The sequence below is a fragment of the Loxodonta africana genome, chromosome 18 (genome assembly GCF_030014295.1).
Source record: "Loxodonta africana isolate mLoxAfr1 chromosome 18, mLoxAfr1.hap2, whole genome shotgun sequence".
NCBI lineage: Eukaryota > Metazoa > Chordata > Mammalia > Proboscidea > Elephantidae > Loxodonta > Loxodonta africana.
This window is the reverse complement of record NC_087359.1, coordinates 63,712,679-63,731,443: the sequence shown is the minus strand read 5'-3', so window position 1 is coordinate 63,731,443 and position 18,765 is coordinate 63,712,679. Positions and strand designations below refer to the sequence as shown.

At 42.0% G+C, this 18,765-nt stretch overlaps 1 protein-coding gene across 16 annotated transcripts in view; it reads left to right on the top strand.

The window, feature by feature from the left end:
• SMG6 (SMG6 nonsense mediated mRNA decay factor) overlaps nucleotides 1-18,765 on the top strand; it is a 234,378-nt gene that overhangs the window by 6,551 nt on the left and 209,062 nt on the right. For 15 of the 16 annotated variants that reach the window (XM_064271536.1, XM_064271532.1, XM_064271535.1 and 12 more), the window contains 4 exons: nucleotides 3,272-3,378; nucleotides 3,627-3,705; nucleotides 10,126-10,236; nucleotides 10,623-10,835. In XM_064271536.1, coding sequence (XP_064127606.1) covers nucleotides 3,272-3,378; nucleotides 3,627-3,705; nucleotides 10,126-10,236; nucleotides 10,623-10,835 — 510 coding nt within the window. The remainder of the gene's footprint in view (nucleotides 1-3,271; nucleotides 3,379-3,626; nucleotides 3,706-10,125; nucleotides 10,237-10,622; nucleotides 10,836-18,765) is intronic. The other variant, XM_064271537.1, reaches the window with a different exon arrangement.

Sequence of the window (18,765 nt, the reverse complement as noted above, 5' to 3'; positions counted from 1 at the left end):
CAAATGAGCATTCTGGTCCATCTGGAGCTCAGGAGAAAGAGATGGGCTAGTGATACAGATTCAGGAGTCATCAATGTATAGCAGAAGTTGGCATATGGGGAGGACTGGTCAGAGGGGGAGGATTGAATTTCAAGCTGGGGAAGGAAGAGAATGAAATTGACTAGTGCTATTGAGTTGTCAAATATTAAGATTACTAAAATGTATCTACTGGATTGGATGATTTCATTAAGAGTTATTTTAGTTTGAGAGAATGGAAGCCAGATCATCATGAATGAGAGGTGAGACAGTAGGGATAATGACAGTAACAGACCAGTCTTTTTTTTAAATTAAACTTTTTATTTTGAGATCATGGTGGACTCACATGCAGTTGTGAGAAATAATACAGAGAGATCCCATATAGCCTTTACCCATTTCCCCCAATGGTAACATCTTCCAAAACTATGTAGTACAATATCACAACCAGGGTATTGACATTCATAGAGTCAAGACATGCAGAAGATATCCTTCACCTCAAGGATCCCTCATGTTGTCCTTGTATAACCACACCCTCTTCCCTCCCACCATCCCCTTCTTTTTTTTTTTTTTTAAATTATGCTTTAAGTGAAAGTTTACGCTTCAGTTTCTCATACAAAAATTTTTACATTGTTTTGTGACCCTAGTTGCTCTCCCTATAATGTGACAGCGCATTCCTTTCTACCCCAGATTTCCCATGTCCTTTCAGCCAGCTGCTGTCCCTTTTTATGTTCTCATCTCACCTCCGGACAGGAGCTGCCCATTTAGTCTCATGTATCTGCTTGAGCTAAGAAGCAGTGTCTTGACGAGTATCATTTTGTCTTTATGGTCCGGTCTAACCTTTGTCTGAAGAGTTGGCTTTGGGAATGGCTTTAGTTCTGGACTAACAGAGTCCAGGGGCCGTGTCTTCCGGGGTCCCTCTGGTCTCAGTCAGACCATTAAGTCTGGTCTTTTTACTAGAATTTGAGTTCTGCACCCCACTTGTCTCCTGCTCCATCAGGGACTCTCTGTTGTATTCCCAGCCAGGGCGGTCATTGGTCGTAGCTGGGCACCATCTAGTTCTTCTGGTCTCAGGCTGATGGAGCCTTTGGTTTATGTGGCCCTTTCTCTCTTGCCACCACTCCCTCCTTAACCCCTGGCAACCACTAATTTGTTTTCTATTTCTATAATTAGTCACTTCAAGAATGCTATATAAATGGAATCATACAGTATATAATCTTTTTCGTTTTGAATATTTTATTGTAGTTTGGGTGAAAGTTTACAGAGCAAATTAGTTTTCCGTTCAAAAATTTATACACATTTTGTTTCGTGACGTTAGTTGCAATCCCCTCAATGTGACACCACTCTACCCACTTCCTCCCTGGGTTCCCTGTTTCCATTCACCCATCTTTGCTGCCAATTCCTGCTATAAACAACCAACCAACCAACCCAGTGCCGTCGAGTCGATTCTGACTCATAGCGACCCTATAGGACAGAGCAGAACTGCCCTATAGAGTTTCCAAGGAGCACCTGGCGGATTCGAGCTGCCAACCCTTTGGTTAGCAGCCGTAGCACTTAACCACTACTCCACCAGGGTTTCTGATTCCTACTATAGACCATTCTTTTAAGAATCTAGGCAGTGAAGGCAAAGAGGGAAGATGGTAGTTGAAAGAGAACATAAAGAGGAAGTTTTTATTTTATTTTTTAGGTTGGGAAAGACTTGAGCTTATTATATATTGAGACAAAAGAGCCAGGGAGAGGGAGAAGTTAAAGATTCCTTAGAGAGGAATGTAATTTATGGATCAGAGGCTTTCCCTTCCCTTTCTGCTCCTTCTGATAAATTGCTGTGCACAAGGTCTGTTATTAATAAGTATTTATTGAGCCCCCTCTTTCATGCCAGGTGCCATTCTAGGTACAGGCAATTCAGTGAGGAATAAGAAAGCCATGAGCCCAGCTCACTTGGAGTTTAGAGTTTGATCTGGGGTGAGTGCAGATGTTGGGGGAATAATCGCAGGTGTGGTGATTTCTGCAAAGGCTGCTGTGGGCATATATTATAAAGAGGCTAATCTGGTTTAGGGTGGAGCCGCGGTGGCGTAGTGGTTAAGAGCTATGGTTGCTAACCAAAAGCTCAGCAGTTCAGATCCACTAGCTGCTCCTTGGAAACCTAATGGAGAAGTTCTGCTCTGTCCTGTAAGGTTGCTGTGAGTCAGAACCGACTCGATGGCACCTAACAAAAAGAAATCTGGTTTAGAGGATTATGGAAGACTGAGGGATGTGTTAATTTCTTATGCATGAGGTCAAGTGGAATTACAGTAAAACCTGCCAAAGTCAGAACCTGTGTAAGGCAGAAACCTGTCGGAGAAGGAAAACAAATACTTTCCACTAAAACGAGTGACAGAAAAGTGGTAAGACTGCACCCCATCAAAGGCAGAAAACTTGCAAGACCCAGAAAAACAAGGCACTCCCATCGAGTTCTGGCTTTCACTGTGTATATTGTGAAGTGGTGTTCCTGTGGAGCTTTTTTTTTTTTAAGTTGGATGCATGTCTTGGAATTGTTATGGGTCTGCTTTGTTGTTTTCTGATTGAGTAACAGAATTTAAGCCCATCAGTGAGAAAACATGCATGTAGTACTACCTAGTCCCTGGCATGTGGTAGGTGTTTGGTAGAGGCTAACTATTATTCGTTACTAGGCAAAGGGACCATAATGCCATAATGAAATGATAACAGTTTCTATATTTGTGTATCACTTTATAGCTTGTTAAGTATTTTCACGTTTAATCCTCCCAGTTACCCCGTGGTATAGGTTTTTTACACTCAGATGAAGAAACTGAGTTTCAAAGACTTCCTTGAGATGATACAACTATTAGAGATTCAGGCCTCCTGACTCCTACTTCCAGCAGGTGTTTCCCTTTGATCTGGGACCTGAAATAAGAACGACCGCCTCTCCTGCTGCTGCTCTGTTTTCTCAATAAATTTGTGTATCACATTGCTTGCTGTTCTTTGGTAATCAAGGTTAGGCTGAAAACTTCAGTGCCTTAATTTTTTTTATTAATGTGGTGAAAATACACCTAAGAGAATCTACTCTATCTCAACATTTCTGCATGTACAAGTCAGTGACATAGGTTACATTCACGTTGTGTAGTCCTTCCTGCTATCCTTTTCCAAATCATTCCATTCCAGTGTCTCGTTAATGCTGCTGTTATTTTGACCTCATCCCTGTCCTTTGGGGTTAAAGTTAGAGTTCCTTGGGTATTCTACTAACTGATTGTTTTTCTTGAAGGTAAAATATGCCTTGATCAGTGCCCAGCGATGTATGATTTGTCAAGGAGATATTGCTAGGTATCGGGAGCAAGCCAATGACACAGCAAACTATGGGAAAGCACGCAGGTACTTTCATCTCTTGTTACTACGTCCCCTTCCCGTGTGGCATTAAGCTAAGTTCTATTAAGAGCAGTGCCAGGTGAGCTGCCTTCCATATGGGTGCATCCTATTGGTCCCTGTAGTCATGCTCTACCACTACAGGGCACATCTAACACTCCAACTTATACCTGGCTCAAGTAGTAAGGGCTGTCAGGGGATGAACTGGGAAAGAGTCGATGTGGAGCTAGAATTTTCTTGCTGTTTTTCTATTTTAGTTGGTACCTGAAGGCCCAGCACATTGCTCCCAAAAACGGGCGCCCGTATAACCAGTTGGCTCTGCTGGCAGTGTATACGGTAAGAAATCCTGTGGATGGGAGAAGCGTTTTGCAGGCAGTATCGTAGAAATATGGATTTTGATAGCATCAGCTCTTAAAGCTTGATTCCATTTGATCAGGGTAGCCCAAAGAATAGCCGCTTCTGCCTCCCATCCTCTAACTTTTTTTGTTACTTTTGCTTTCAGAGATAAGTTGTCAGGGATCCCTCTCTTCACTTGAATTTGTAGTTAAGTTCACCTGCTTACCACTGCACTTAAGTTCCTAAGGGAATGTTCATGCTCTGGCCAAACGCTCCTCTGTTTCTGACCAAGGCTTCTGCCCTGAATCTTGTCTTCCTTCCCTTCTCTATCCTGTTGACCTAGGCTATGCAATCTAGAAGGGAAATGAGGCTGCCTTTCAGGGATTCAAACCGGTTCAAAGCTCTGCTGAGAATTTGCATTTCCACCCCAGATATACTGAATTGGAATCTACAGTTTAACAAGATGCCCGGGTGATTCTTATGTGTAATACATTTTGAGAACCACTGCCCTACTGGTTGCTCTCAGGATTGGTCCCTAACCAGCAGTATTAGCATCACCTCGGAACTATTTAGAAATGCAAATGCTCAGCAGGGATTTGAACCAAAAGGAAGCAGTTGGAAGCTCTGTTCCCTTAACTTCTTTCCCTTGAAGTCCTCAGCTAGCCCCAAGTAGTCAGATCCTTGCTTTCTTTCCCCAGGCCCTTCATTCCTCTTAGGTTTTCACCTAATGTGCTTCCTTAGCAGAAGCACAATAAACACCAAACCGTACCTGTCTCCTACCAACCTACTGCTCTATACGTGGCTCTAACAGAGAAATGGACCTTGGGAGCTAACAGGGCCTCTAGTAAGGAAGCTAAATTGAAAGGAGGGGGATGGGGCCAATGATAGGTACCGAAGGTTTAAGGATGAGAAGAAGCTAATATATTCATTATCAGGGAGAGAGCTTTTTAATGCTGTGAAATGATCTAAATAAACACTGAGTTCAGTTTTTATATTCTCGTTATTCCACAAAAATATGAAAGAAACTCCTACTACTTAATTATGGATTGAAATAGTTGATTAAGTAATGTGGCTTGTTGATACCCTTGCTTTAGAATCTGTTGAATCTCTCTTCTCTGTGGGATTTTTTTGCATGCCTCTGTGGGTTTATTTTTCTCTCTCCTTTCTCCTTATTCATCTCTTGTCTCCTTTTCAGCTTTTCTTCTTTGTAATTATTGAATAAAATGTTGTTGTCTGTTAATTAAAGAATATGTTCTTTTCCCCCTTCAGTGGCTTCTTCCTTCCTTCCTTCCTTCCTTCCTTCCTTCCTTCCTTCCTTCCTTCCTTCCTTCCTTCCTTCCTTCCTTCCTTCCTTCCTTCCTCCCTCCCTCCCTCCCTCCCTCCCTCCCTCCCTCCCTCCCTCCTTCCTTCCCTCCCTCCTTCCTTCCCTCCCTCCCAACCTCCCTCCCTCCCTCCCTCCAAAATTCATGTAACAAGATTAACCATAACCATTTTAAAGTATAGAATTCAGTGACATTTTGTGCATTCACAGTATTGTGCCATCATTGGTTTTGGGTTTGCTTATCTAGTTCTAAGACATTTTCATCACCTCAAAAGAACAGTCTGTACTAGTCACTCCCCATTCCTCTACCCTAGCCCCTGAAAACAGTTAGTTTGCTTTCTGTCTCTATGGATTTGCCTATTCTGGATATTTCATGTAAATGGAATTATACTATATGTGATCTTTGTGTCTGGCTTCTGTCGCTTAGCTTCATGTTTTTGAGGTGTTGTAGCATATATCAGTACTTCATTCCTTTTTATGGCTGAATAATATTCCATTGTGTGATATACCATGTTTTGTTTATCCATTCATCAGTTCATGGACATTTGTGGTGTTTGCTCCTTTTGTTTGGTTATTCTAAATAGTGCTGCTATGAAGTAGAAGTGTTTGTCTGACTGCTTTCACTTCATTAGAGTGTATACCTAGGAGTGGAATTGCTGGGTCATATGGTAATTTTTATGCTTAACTTTTTGAGGAACTGCCAAACTGTTTTTCACAGCAATTGCAGCATTTTACATTACCACCAGAAGTGTATAAGGGTTCCAGTTTCTTTATACCCTCACCAACACTTGTTATTTTCCATTTTTTTGTTATGACCAACCTAGTGAGTGTGAAATGTGGTTTTAATTTGCATTACCCTAATGTTTAATGGGGAAAAAAAAAAAAAATTTTTTTTTTTTTTAATGTTTAATGGTGTTGAACATCTTTTCATGAGCTTATTGCCGTTTTTTTAAGTGGATTGTTTCTTTTTGTTGTATCTTTTTTTTGTTGTATCCTTTGATATACAAATTTTTTTTAAATTTTGATGAAGTGCAATTTATTTTTTCTTTTGTTGCTTATGTGTTTGTTTTCATATTTAATAAACCGTTGCCAAATCTAGGATCAGGAAGAGTTACCCTTAGGATTTTTTAAGAGTTTTATAGTTTTAGCTCTTCTTTTTAGATTTTTGATCTATTTTGAGTTAATTTTTGTATATAGCATGAGATAAGGATTCAATGTCGTTGTTTTGTATGTGGATATCCAAAGCTTCTGAATTGAATTTGTTGAAGATACTGTTCTTTTCCCCATCGAATAGCCTTGGCACCCTTATTGAAAATCAATTGATCATGGATTTATGGGTTTATTTCTGGACTCTCAGTTCTCTTCCGTTGATCTATATGTTTATCCTTATGCCAGTACCAAACTGTCTTGACTACTGTTCCTTTATATTAAGTGTTGAAATCAGGAATGTGTGAGTCTTCCGATTTTGTTCTTCTTTTTCAAAATTGTTCTGGGTATTCAAGGCCCCTTGCAATTCCATGTGGATATGGAGATCAGCTTTTCCATTTCTGCAAAAGAGGCCTTTGGGATTTTGATAGGGATTGCATTGAATCTGTAGATTGTTTTGGGGAATATTGGCACCTTTACAATATTAAGTCTTCCAGTCTTGAACCTGGGATGTCTTTCCATTTATCTAGGTCTTTAATTTCTTTCAGCTGTGTTTTTTAATTTTTAACGTGCAAATTTTACACCTACTTGGTTAAATTTATTCCTAAGTGTTTATTCGGTAAAATTGCAGGATACAAGATCAACACACAAAAATCAGCTGTATTTCTATACATTAGTAACGAACAATCCAAAAAGGAAATTAAGAAAGCAGTTCCATTCACCATAGCATTAAAAAAAGATCCTGAGGAGGAATCCGAATTCTAGAAGTTTCTGCAAGTGATTCTGGTGCCCATCCTCAGTGGACAACCACACACTCAGCAGCACAAACCACAGCTAATACTAAAGGGTCAAAGGCAAAAGCTGAAAGCAGCAGAAATCGAGAAACCTTCAGTGTCAGAAAATGAATCGTAAAATTGATAAAATACAGTCTAAAGTGAAGTTAGTGGTATAGTATAAATTAGACTGATATTAAGAATAGCTACGATTTAACTGACTGTAATTGGGTGCCTGGGACTCTGTTAAACTGCACACATGATACCGTGTCAGTCTTTCTAGGAACCATATGTGCATTAATATCTACGTTTTACAAATGAGGAAACAGGCTTATCGAGGTTGACTTGCCTAGGGCCACATCTGAGAAATGGTAGAAACAATTCAGACTTAGCAGTTGATCTTAAGACTTGTGCCTTTAACACTTCTAGGTGAACACAAGATTTGAGTTTTGAAGAATGAGTAGACACTGAGGATGGAAAAGCTAGTATTCTAGATGTATTTTGAGACAGTAATAGAAAAAGGTGAAAATGTATATGAAGTTGTAGAGACAGTGAGAAAGCTTTTTGGACATTCTTTCCCCTTTTGTACTAGTGTTTTTCCTTCTTGTTGATCCTCTCCCTTTTCTTTACTTCTTCTGTTCCCTATTAATTGGCTGCAAAATGGACTTATTTATTTGTTAGATTAATTGAGTAATAGCTTCCATTTTCTTTTCTCATCAGAGGGTCAGTTTGGTATCATGAAAACAGATGAACTTTGGACCCAGACAGACCTAGGTTCAAGTACTGACTTACCCAGGATTTGGCCTTTGAGATTTTGAACAAATTTTATATAATAATCTCCCTGTGTTCACATTGCTTCATTTTTAAAACGGGGGTAATAATTCTTACGGGGCAGCATCTTTAGGTTTAGAGAGAATGTGTCTGAAATGCTGACGACCTGTCTCACAGTTATGCTTAGTAAATGATCATTGTCGTTGTTACTTACAGTTCTTAAAAATAATAATTAGATGAGTTGAATGTTTTGTCCTTTTCTAAGAATAAAATATAATTACCCTTTATATTTTATGAGCATCTTTATTCTTTTCTCCCTCCTATGAGTACTTGGCTCTTGGAATACCTCTGCATATAAGGTACAGTACTATGCCAAAAAAAGGGATCCCTGGCCACAACCGATGACTTCCCTGACAGGGAACACAGCAGAGGACCCTGAGGGAGCAGGGGGACAGTGGGATGCAGACCCCAGATTTTCATAAATAGACCAGACTTAATGGTCTAACCGAGACTAGAAGGACCCCAGTGGTCATGGCCCCCAGACCTTCTGTTGGCCCAGGACGGGAACCATTCCAGAAGCCAACTCGTTGGACATGGTTTGGACTAGACAATGGGTAGGAGAGGGATGCTGGTGAGGAGTGAGCTTCTTGGATCAGGTGGACACTTGAGACTATGTTGGCACCTCCTGCCTGGAGGGGAGATGAGAGGGTAGAGAGGGTTAGAAGCTGGAAAAATGGACACGAAAAGAGAGAGTGGAAGGAGGGAACGGGCTGTCTCATTGTGGGGAGAGTAATTGGGAGTATGTAGCAAGGCGTATATAAGTTTTCATGTGAGAGACTGACTTGTTTTGTAAACTTTCACTTAAAGCACAATAAAAATTATTTAAAAAAAAAAAAAATCCCAGTGCCCAGGCTGCTTGCTAGACAGTTAATTCAGTATCTCTGGGAGTGAGATCTAGACATCATTTTTTTTTTTAAAGACCCCTTAGTGACTCCAGTGTGAAGCATGAATGGGCTGTTTTGGGGGGCTCTGAGGAATAAAATGTGTTTCTAGAGGCTTTCCCATGAGATAGTCCTTTTACCTAGACCTCTTTCCCTCTGCTTTGACCCCTTTTCACCTGGGTAATTGCTGTTGTTGTTGTTAGTTGTGATTGAGTTGGCTCCAACTCATGGCTGCCCCGTGTACAACAGAACAAAACGTTGCCCAGTCCTGGGCCATCCTCAAAATCACGCTCGCGTCCATCGTCGGGGCCAGGGAGTACTTCGAGTCACATCCGACCTGTGGGCACATCTCCAGCACTTCACTGGTGTTACGCATGGAATGTTCACTGCCTGATTTTCAGAAGTAGATCACCAGGTCTTTCTTCCTACTACTCGCCCTTAATGTCTCAGTTTAAACTTTTAAATTTCCTTTCCTTTAAGAATTCTGAGTTAGATGCCCCTTGTATGTGCTTCATAGCATGCTCCTCCTCCTCCTATCAAGAGCTATTATAATTTCCCATATATTTTTCTGTATGTCCCATTTGACTCAAAATTTCATGATGGTGATGCCACATTGTTCAACATAAACAAGGACAGCAGCAGCGATTCACACTCACTGCACACTGACTCTGTGCCAGCCCCTGTGCATGTAGTATCTTAGCTAACTCTCCACCTTACAGGTGAGCAATCCAAGGCTTGGGGAAACTAATTAACTTGTCTCAGCTCGTCCTGCTAGGAACTCCCCAGTGCTAATTCCGTGTTTGGTTCATACTGAGTATTTAATAAAGATTTACTGATGGAGAGAAAAAAAAAAAGGATCCCTGATATAATTCTCTCATGGGTAGTGTATTAGCTTCCTATGGGTGCTGTAACAAATAACCACAAAGTGGGTAATTTAAAGCAACAGGTGTTTATTTTCTCATAGTTCTGGAAGCTAGAATTCTAAATTCTTTGTGTCAGCAGGGCCATGCCCTCTCTGAGGGTTTTAGGGAATATTTTTCCTAGTCTCTTCCCAGCTTCTGGTAGCCCTGGGCATTCCTTGGTTAATGGTAGCTTAACTCTAATCTCTGTCTTTGTCTTCATATGCCATCTTCCTTCTGTGTCTCTCCTCTTTTTATAAGGACATCAGTCTTATTGGATTGGGTCCACCCTATTCCGTAACGTGACCTCATATAGACTTAACAAATTACATCTGCAGAGATGCTGTTTCCAAACGGGGTCACATTCACAGGCAACAGGAGTTAGAACTTGAACCTGTCTTTTGGGAGGAAACAAATTAACCCATAACAGATAGCATTCTGGATTTATTACTGGAACTCCTTACAGCTTGGGGCACAGTCAGAGAGGGAAGGGTTCCCTGGGTCAGCTGCCTCAGGCTGGAGTCAGGAAGAGAGTTGGTTCACTGAGCGTCTCTGGCCTCTTTCCACAGAGAAGGAAGCTCGATGCTGTATATTACTATATGCGCAGTTTAGCTGCCAGCAACCCCATCCTGACTGCCAAGGAGAGCCTGATGAGCTTGTTCGAAGAGACGAAACGAAAGGTGAGTAGGGGGTGCAGGCAGGAACATTCCTTCCTAGAGGAATGTATCCCTCGTAGTGCTTCTGTGTTCTCGAAGGAATGGCTAATGAAGAGGTGGGGTCCCGTTGGGCTGTGCTGATGGGAAGTCAAACCCTGTGCAGAACTGAACTGTGATCTTCAGGAGAGTTTTCAGGGGCCTTTGGGTGTACATGTTCCATAGCATCTGGTCTACTCTAGGTGTAGAATTAGTAAGTTTGGTGAGACGAAGTAGATGGTACCCTGCCACTTTGAAACTACGACAAAATCTTTACCCTTCATAGTCTTTAGGTGCCAAACACAGGTGAGGCGCTTTTCTTTATTAGCCGAATCCCAAGGGCATCTGAGCTTGTGTGTTCATATGTTGCATAGGCAGAACAGATGGAAAAGAAGCAACATGAGGAATTGGAACTGAATTCTGACCAATGGAGGAAAGGAAAGAAGTCTGCTTTCCCGCATGTTGGAGATGACACCACCCGCCTGGAAATCTGGATTCATCCATCCCATCCCCGGTCCTCCCAAGGCACTGAATCTGGGAAGGATTCCGAGCAAGAAAATGGGCTGGGCAATCTGAGCCCCAGTGATGTAAGTACCAGAGGGCGATGTAAGGAGCCACACCAGCTAAGTAAGCCCGGGTGCCCCAGTTGACACAACTGTAAGGCATTCCACAGACGTAGCCCACTAATCACAGGGAAGACAAACCACTTGAGGCTCCCTGATGTCCTCATCCATCTCCATCTAAACTTACTTTATCTTTATTTTGCTCTCCCCTCTCTCACCACTATGTGGCACTGTAGAATTTAATAATTCTATAGATGAAGATTTATTTAGTATAACCAGAAAACCAAACCCAGTGCCGTCGAGTTGATTCTGACTCATAGCGACCCTATAGGACAGAGTAGAACTGCCCCATAGAGTTTTCAAGGAGCGCCTGGCGGATTTGAACTGCCAACCCTTTGGTTAGCAGCTGTAGCACTTAACCACTACGCCACCAGGGTTTCCATGCTTATTTTAGTATAGGATTAGAATTTTTTTGTTCTTTTGGATTAGGAGTTGCCAGTGTGATACTTTAGGAGTCTGTGTGGAATATTGTACTTATTTCTTCCCTTTGGTTGACCTCAGGATTAGAGCATGAGCTTAAGTAGCCTGGGTAGATTGGCTAGTCTGGTTCATTACCAGCCTTTTATGTGATGTCCTCTTTTGACTCCTGGGCTAGGACTTTTTCCTAGGGTTGGGGAAATAACAGTGGAAAATCACAGGCTCTTTTGGAAGATTTTCTCTTCATTTACTCAACAAATAATTAGTGAGTACTTACAGTATACTTTGGAGCCCTGGTGGCACAGTGGTTAAGAGCTCGGCTGCCAACCAAGAGATTGGCAGTTTGAATCCACCAGCCACTCCTTGGAAGCCCTATGGGGCAGTTCTGCTCTGTCCTATAGGGTCACTATGAGTCAGAATCAACTCAATGGCAATGAGCTTGGTTTGGGGTTTTTTTTTTTTTTATAGTATACCAGGCATACTGAGAATACAGTGATAAGATCTCCCCTGCTGTGAAGGAACTTACCTTCTAGTGCAAGATGCAGAAGAATGAACAGGCAGTTAGAGTATATATAATGAGTTTTATTTTGGGGTACATGTAGTGGTGGGACCTGAGGCAGCCATTGGTCTAGCAGGGAGGGAGAGGCAATAGCCAAGGTAAACTTTTCAGAGGAGATGGTTCTTAATTGAAGTTTAAAGAATGGGTAGGAGTTAGCTAGAGGAGGAGGGAAAGGAGAGCAGTCAGGTGTGTCCCAGGCAAAGAAATTAGCATATGCAAAGGCCTGAGGCTGGGACAGAGAGTGTAAGATTTGGAGAATTGTGAGTCGTTGATTCCTTGTGTCTTGAGAGTAAAATTCCTAGAGCAGGTAAATGGGAGCCACATCCCAGTGGTCATGCTATAAATAATCTGACATATATCCTGAAGGGGAAACCTGGTGGTGTAGTGGTTAAGTGCTATGGCTGCTAACCAAAAGGTCAGCAATTTGAATCCACCAGGCACTCCTTGGAAACTCTGTGGGGTAGTTCTACTCTGTCCTATAGGGTCACTATGAGTCAGAATCGACTCAACAGTAGTGGGGTTTGGGTTTGCGGGTTTTATCCTGAAGGCAGTAGGAGCTAGTGACTGCTTTAAATAGGGGAATAACATGTCAGACCTGCGTTTTAGCAATATAGCTCTGGCTGCTTTCTGAAAAATTTGATTGGAGAAGACTAGAAATAGGAGACAAAGAGGGTACTGCAGTGATCCAAATAAGATATGAAAAGAACCTGAACCAAGAAATGATTTTGGAGATTGGGAGAAGTGGACATGAGCTATATTAACGGGGTATAACCCATAGGACTTGATTAGACATGGGGAGCTGAGGGAGAAGGAGGAGTCAGGAATAGCACCTAAGTTTCTGGCTTGGAAACTGGGTAGAAGATGGCCCATTCCCTAAGATAGGGAATAAAGGTAGAGCTTATTTTAGGAGAAAGATGATAATTTAGTTTTGGACATGTCGAATTTGTCATTCTTATAGGACATTGAGGAAACCATAGTAGCGTAGTGGTTAAGAGCTACAGCTGCTAACCAAAAGGTTGGCAGTTTGAATCTACCAGGCGCTCCTTGGAAACCCTATGGGACAGTTGTACTCTGTCCTACAGGGTTGCTATGAGTTGGAATTGGCTCAACGGTAACAGGTACAGGACATTGAAGGAGCCCTGGTGGCTCAACAGTTAAACACTCAGCCACTAACTTAAAGGTTGGCAGTTGGAACCTGTCCAGCAGCTCTACAGGAGAAAGACCTGGCGATCTACTTCTGTAAAAATTACAGCCAAGAAAACCCCATGGGGCAGTTCTACTCTGTAACACATGGGGTTGCTGTGAATCAGAAATTGACTGGATGGCACCAAAGAACAACATAGGACATCAAAGCAGAGATATTCAGAGGTGAACACATATATAGGGCTGAAGCTGAGGAGGGCAGTCTAGACCAGAGATAAACAGTTTTGAAGGCATTCGCTTGTAGATGATAATGATACCATGAGAGTTGATTCGGTTGCTCAAGGAAAGAACATAGAATGACAAATAGGGTGATGATGTAAGAAAGAAAGCAGATACGTGGATACATGGCAGGGTGAGGTTATTATAGAGGCAGGGATGGGAGTGGGACCCAGAGCACCGGTGAACACATGAGCCTGAAAGAGGATGAGAGATCTTTGTTATGTTTGAGGGAAAAGAGGAACAGGTAGTTAAGAAGGCAGGTAAATTTGTAGGAGGAAAAGGAGGGAGGGCCTTTTCAATGTTTTCTCTTTTGTCTTTTTTTTTTTTAATTTTTATTAAGCTTCAAGTGAACATTTACCATTCCAATCAGTCTGTCACATGTAGGTTTACATACATCTTACTCCCTTCTCCCACTTGCTCTCCCCCTGTTGAGTCAGCCCTTATAGTCTCTCGTTTCGTGCCAATTTTGCCATCTTCCCTCTCTCTCTATCTTCCCTTCCCCCCTCCAGTCAAGAGTTGCCAACACACTCTCCAGTGTCCACCTGATTTAATTAGCTCACTCTTCATCAGCATCTCTCCCCCCCGCCACTGACCAGTCCTTTTCATGCCTGATGCTTTGTCTTCGGGGATGGTTCCTGTCCTGTGCCATCAGAAGTTCTGGGGAGCATTGTCTCTGGGATTCCTCTAGTCGCAATCATACCATTAGGTATGGTCTTTTCATGAGAATTTGGGGTCTGTATCCCATTGGTCTCCTGCTCCCTCAGGAGTTGTCTGTTGTGCTCCCTGACAGGGGAGACATCGATTGTGGCCGGGCACCAACTAGTTCTTCTGGTCTCAGGATAATGTAGGTCTCTGGTTCATGTGGCCCTTTCTGTCTCTTGGGTTCTTAGTTGTCGTGTGACCTTGGTGTTCTTCCTTTGCCTTTGCTCCAGGTGGGTTGAGACCAATTGATGTATCTTAGATGGCCGCTTGTTGGCATTTAGGACCCCAGGCGCCACAATTCAAAGTGGGATGCAGAGTGTTTTCGTAATTGAATTATTTTGCCTGTTGACTTAGAAGTCCCCTCAAACCAAGTTCCCCAGACCCCAGCCCCTGCTCCGCTGACCTTTGAAGCTTTCATTTTATCCCGGAAACCTCTTTGCTTTTAATCCAGTCCAATTAGGCTGACCTTCCTTGTATTGAGTGTTGTCTTTCCCTTCACCCAAAGCAGTTCTTATCTACAGATGGATCAATAAAAAGCCCTCTCCCTCCCTCCCTCCCTCCCCCCTTTGTAACCACATAAGTATGTGTTCTTCTCCGTTTTTTCTGTTTCTCAAGATCTTATAATAGTGGTCTTATACAATATTTGTCCTTTTGCAACTGACTCATTTCGCTCAGCATAATGCCTTCCAGATTCCTCCATGTTATGAAATGTTTAAGAGATTCGTCACTGTTCTTTATCGATGTGTAGTATTCCATTGTGTGAATATACCACAGTTTATTTACCCATTCATCCGTTGACGGACATCTTGGTTTCTTTTGTCTTTGAAGCTGGAGGCACATGTCTGCTAAGAGCAAGCCAAGGGTGGTGTGAGCAGAGGTTCTTGCCTTTAAGGTTTAATATAAAATTTCCATTTTATCTCTTACTGTTTAGCTGTTTTCTAGATTGAGTTGGTCATTGCTTATAAATGAAACTACCAACTTCCTATGTGGCATGGTGTGTTTCTGACTACCTATTTACGTATGTGGTAGCATGTCAGGGTGCTTCAGAGGAGTCGCTCCTTTGGTAGAGCACCTCACCACTGTCCTATCCTAGTTCGCAGCTATTACAGCCCCAAACTGGAAGGCTATTTCAATAAGAGATAAGTTGTCCTGCTGGATTAGCTGCACTGTCCAACTATCTAGAATGAAAGCACCAAAGGACAATTTGAGTAAGCATTTTGTAGTTCTCTTTATACTGGCCTCAAGCTTGGGATAGTATCCTTTCTGAAGGTTATAAATTTCTTTTTTTGTGTGTGTGTGTAATATGTATTTGTGTTTTTAACTTTTTGTACATCTCAGGGAAGGTATTTTCAGCGTGGCAGCTGTCATTGGATTCATTAAATTTTTATTATTTTTAATTATACAAATAATGTATGAATATATTCTTGGTAGAAATTGCAAATAATTACAGAAGTATTAGAGTCAAATGTGGAGTTTGTTTTCTAAGCTATTCTTGAAGCTGTTTATATCTTAACCTTGTATATCATCCTTGGGTAACTACTTCCCCCTTAATTTCTTTTAAATTCACATCTGTGAGCCTGGCCTGTTAGTTCTAGACTATCGGCACTTGAGGAAGAAGTCTGTGCAGTTTCATATCTCTTCATTTATCCAGTCAGGAAACCACACTGCCTTTTTTACCTACTTTCTCAGGCCCTAGCCAGCTTGCCATATTCTTCTCTTTCTTGCAGTAAGCCCCAAGAGCTCCACTTGCTTTGTCTCTTCCTTGAAACACACAGACTGATGAGAATTGGGAATGTTATTTGACATATGTTTGAGTGCTTAGGCATTGGGAATACAGAGAGTAAAACAACTGTAAGTGATCGTTAACCTCAGAGAGCTCTCAGTCATGTGTGGAAGACAGAAACACAAGTATATGGTTATAATGCAGTGTGGCAAGTGCTGTGACAGAGGCTGGGTGAGGAGGCATTTTTTAATTTTGTAGCTGAATAATGATACAAGGGCATTTCTACACTAAGCCACAAACACTTGAAAGGGGCATGAAGGCTTACGGAACTGCAGGTAGTTCAGTATGGCTAGAAACTTCTTGTTAGTTGCTGTCAAATCAGTTCCAATTCATGGCGACCCCATGTGTGCAGAGTAGAACTGCTCCATAGGGTTTTCAAGGCTGTGACCTTTCGGAAGCATATTGCCAGGCCTGTCTTCTCAGGTGCCCCTAGGTGGATTAAGCCACCATCCTTTTGGCTAGTGGTCAAGTGCTAACCATTTGCACTACTCATGGCTAGAAACTAGGATGTGAGAAGTGTTCTTGCTAGAATCTCAAGTCACTCTTTACCCTTTTCTTTCCTTTCCTTCATCCCCACGTCCAGTCAGTACCAAGTGCTGTTGATTCTACCTCCTAAACATAACTGAACCCATTTTCTTCTGTTCATTTCTACTGCCACCATCCTAGCCCAAGCCAACATCATTTCCATAATCCATAGACTATTGAAAGAAGTTCCTGACTATGCTTTCCACATTTATTTCTGGACCTCTTCAGGCCTTTCTTTTTAGACAGTTACCCAGTTGAGCTTCCGAATACACGTTCCTTGTCAAGTCACTCCCCAACTTAGAAGTCTTCAGTTAATTTCTCTTTACTTTTAGGATTGGGTCCAAAATCCTTGACGTAGTCTACTGGGCCCCACGTGATCTGGCCTTTACTACTCTAACATTACCTTATATTCCTCTTCCCTCCTTTGTTACTGTGCTCCAGCCACATGGGCTTCTTCCCAGAAGGGCCCAAGCTCTTTTCTGACAGCTGGTTATGTTCACAGTGCTCTTCTTCTCACCATTCCTTTGCCTTTGTCAGTCCCATTCTTACCCTTCAAGTCTCAGCTTAAATGTCACTTTTTCAGGGAAGCGTTTCCTGATCCCTGAGACTGGCTCGTTCTTCTTCGTAATAACACTTTTTTTTTTTTAATTGTACTTTAAGTGAAAGTTTACAGTTCAAATTAGTTTCTCATACAGAAATTTATACATACATTGTTATGTGACCCTAGTTGCTCTCCCCGTAATGTGACAGTACACTCCTCCGTTCCAACCTGTATTTCCCATGTTCATTCATCCAGCTCCTGTCCCTTTCTGCCTTCTCAGCTCACCTTCAGACAGGAGCTGCCCATTGAGTCTCATGTATCTACTTGAGCTAAGAAGCACACTCTTCAAAAGTACCGTTTCATGTGTTATAGTCCATTCTAATCTTTATCTGAAGAGTTGGCTTAAGGAATGGTTTTAGTTTTGGGCTAACAGAGAGTCCAGGAGCCATGTCTTCAGGGGTCCCACCAGTCTCAGTCAGACCGTTCAGTCTGGACTTTTTACTAGAATATGAGTTCTGCACTCTACTTTTCTCCTGTTCCATCAGGGACTCTGTGTTGTGTTCCCTGTCAGGGTGGTCATTGGTGGTAACCGGGTACCATCTAGTTGTTCCGGTCTCAGGCTGCTGGAGTCTCCGGTTTATGTGGCCCATTCTGTCTCTTGGGGTTGTAATACTATGTTTTTAGTTACGTGATGTTTAGTGTGTGGCGTTGTTTAAGGTTTCTGTCCCTCACTAAATGGAAGGCTCTGTGGGAGCAGGGTCCTTATCTAGTGTGTTCACTGAGCCTAGCACATTGTCTGACATATAGAAGATTCTAAATAAATGTTAGCTGAGTATATAAATGAAAGGAATAGCAGCAAAGGGTGAGGCAGGAGAGGGGAGCAGGGGCCAGATCTTTCGTAAATATTGAGAACTTTTGGATATCTGGTAGTGAAGGATTTTAAGCAGGAGAATGACATGGCCCAGTTTGTGTATTGATCACTCTTTCTAATACTTCTAGTATTGGAACACATTTCTTTGTTTTCTAAAGGAGTATTTTAAAATTAAAGAAGTAATGCTAGCTCATTGTACTTACACAGAATTGTATATGAAGTTTAAAGTGAAAGTCATTTTATTCCTACCTTCAGAGATACCACTCTTATCTATTTGATAGATACCGTTCCAGTCCTTTTTCAAGTGCATTCATAAATGTGTATGTATACACACATATCCAGTAGACAGTTGAAATTTTTTTCTTTAACAAAAATGGAATTATTGTTGTTGTTAGGTGCCGTCGAGTCAATTTCAACTCATAGCGACACCATGTGACAGAACAGAACTGCCCTATATGGTTTTCCAGGCTGTAATCTTTACAGGAGCAGATCACCAGGTCTTTCTCCCATGGAGCTGCTGGAGGGTCCGAACTGCTAGCCTTTCGGTTAGCAGCTGAGAGCTTAACTGTTGTGCCACCAGGGCTCCTTAAAATGGAATGTACTATGTATACTAATCTGTATCTTGCTTTTTAAAATTAATCAGTTGGACATACAGTCAGTTCTGCTGTAATGCAACACGTTGTTAGGTGCCTTTGAGTCAGTTCTGACTCATAGTGACCCTTCATACCAGAGAACGAAACACTGCTTGGTGCTGCACTATCCTCACAACTGTTGCTATGTTAGAGGCCATTGTTGTTGCAGCCACTGTATCAATCTCTCTTGTTGAAGATCTTCCTCTTTTTCACTGACCCTGTTTATCAAGCATGATGTCCTTCTCTAGGGACTGGTCCCTCCTGATAACATGTCCAAAGTACATAAGACAAAGTCTTGCCATCCTCCTTTCTAAGGAGTGTTCTGGCCATACTTCTTCCAAGACAGATTTGTTCGTTCTTCTGTCAGTCTATGGTAATTCAGTATTCTTTGCTAACACCATAATTCAAAGTCATCAGTTCTTCTTCCTAAAAATCACAATGC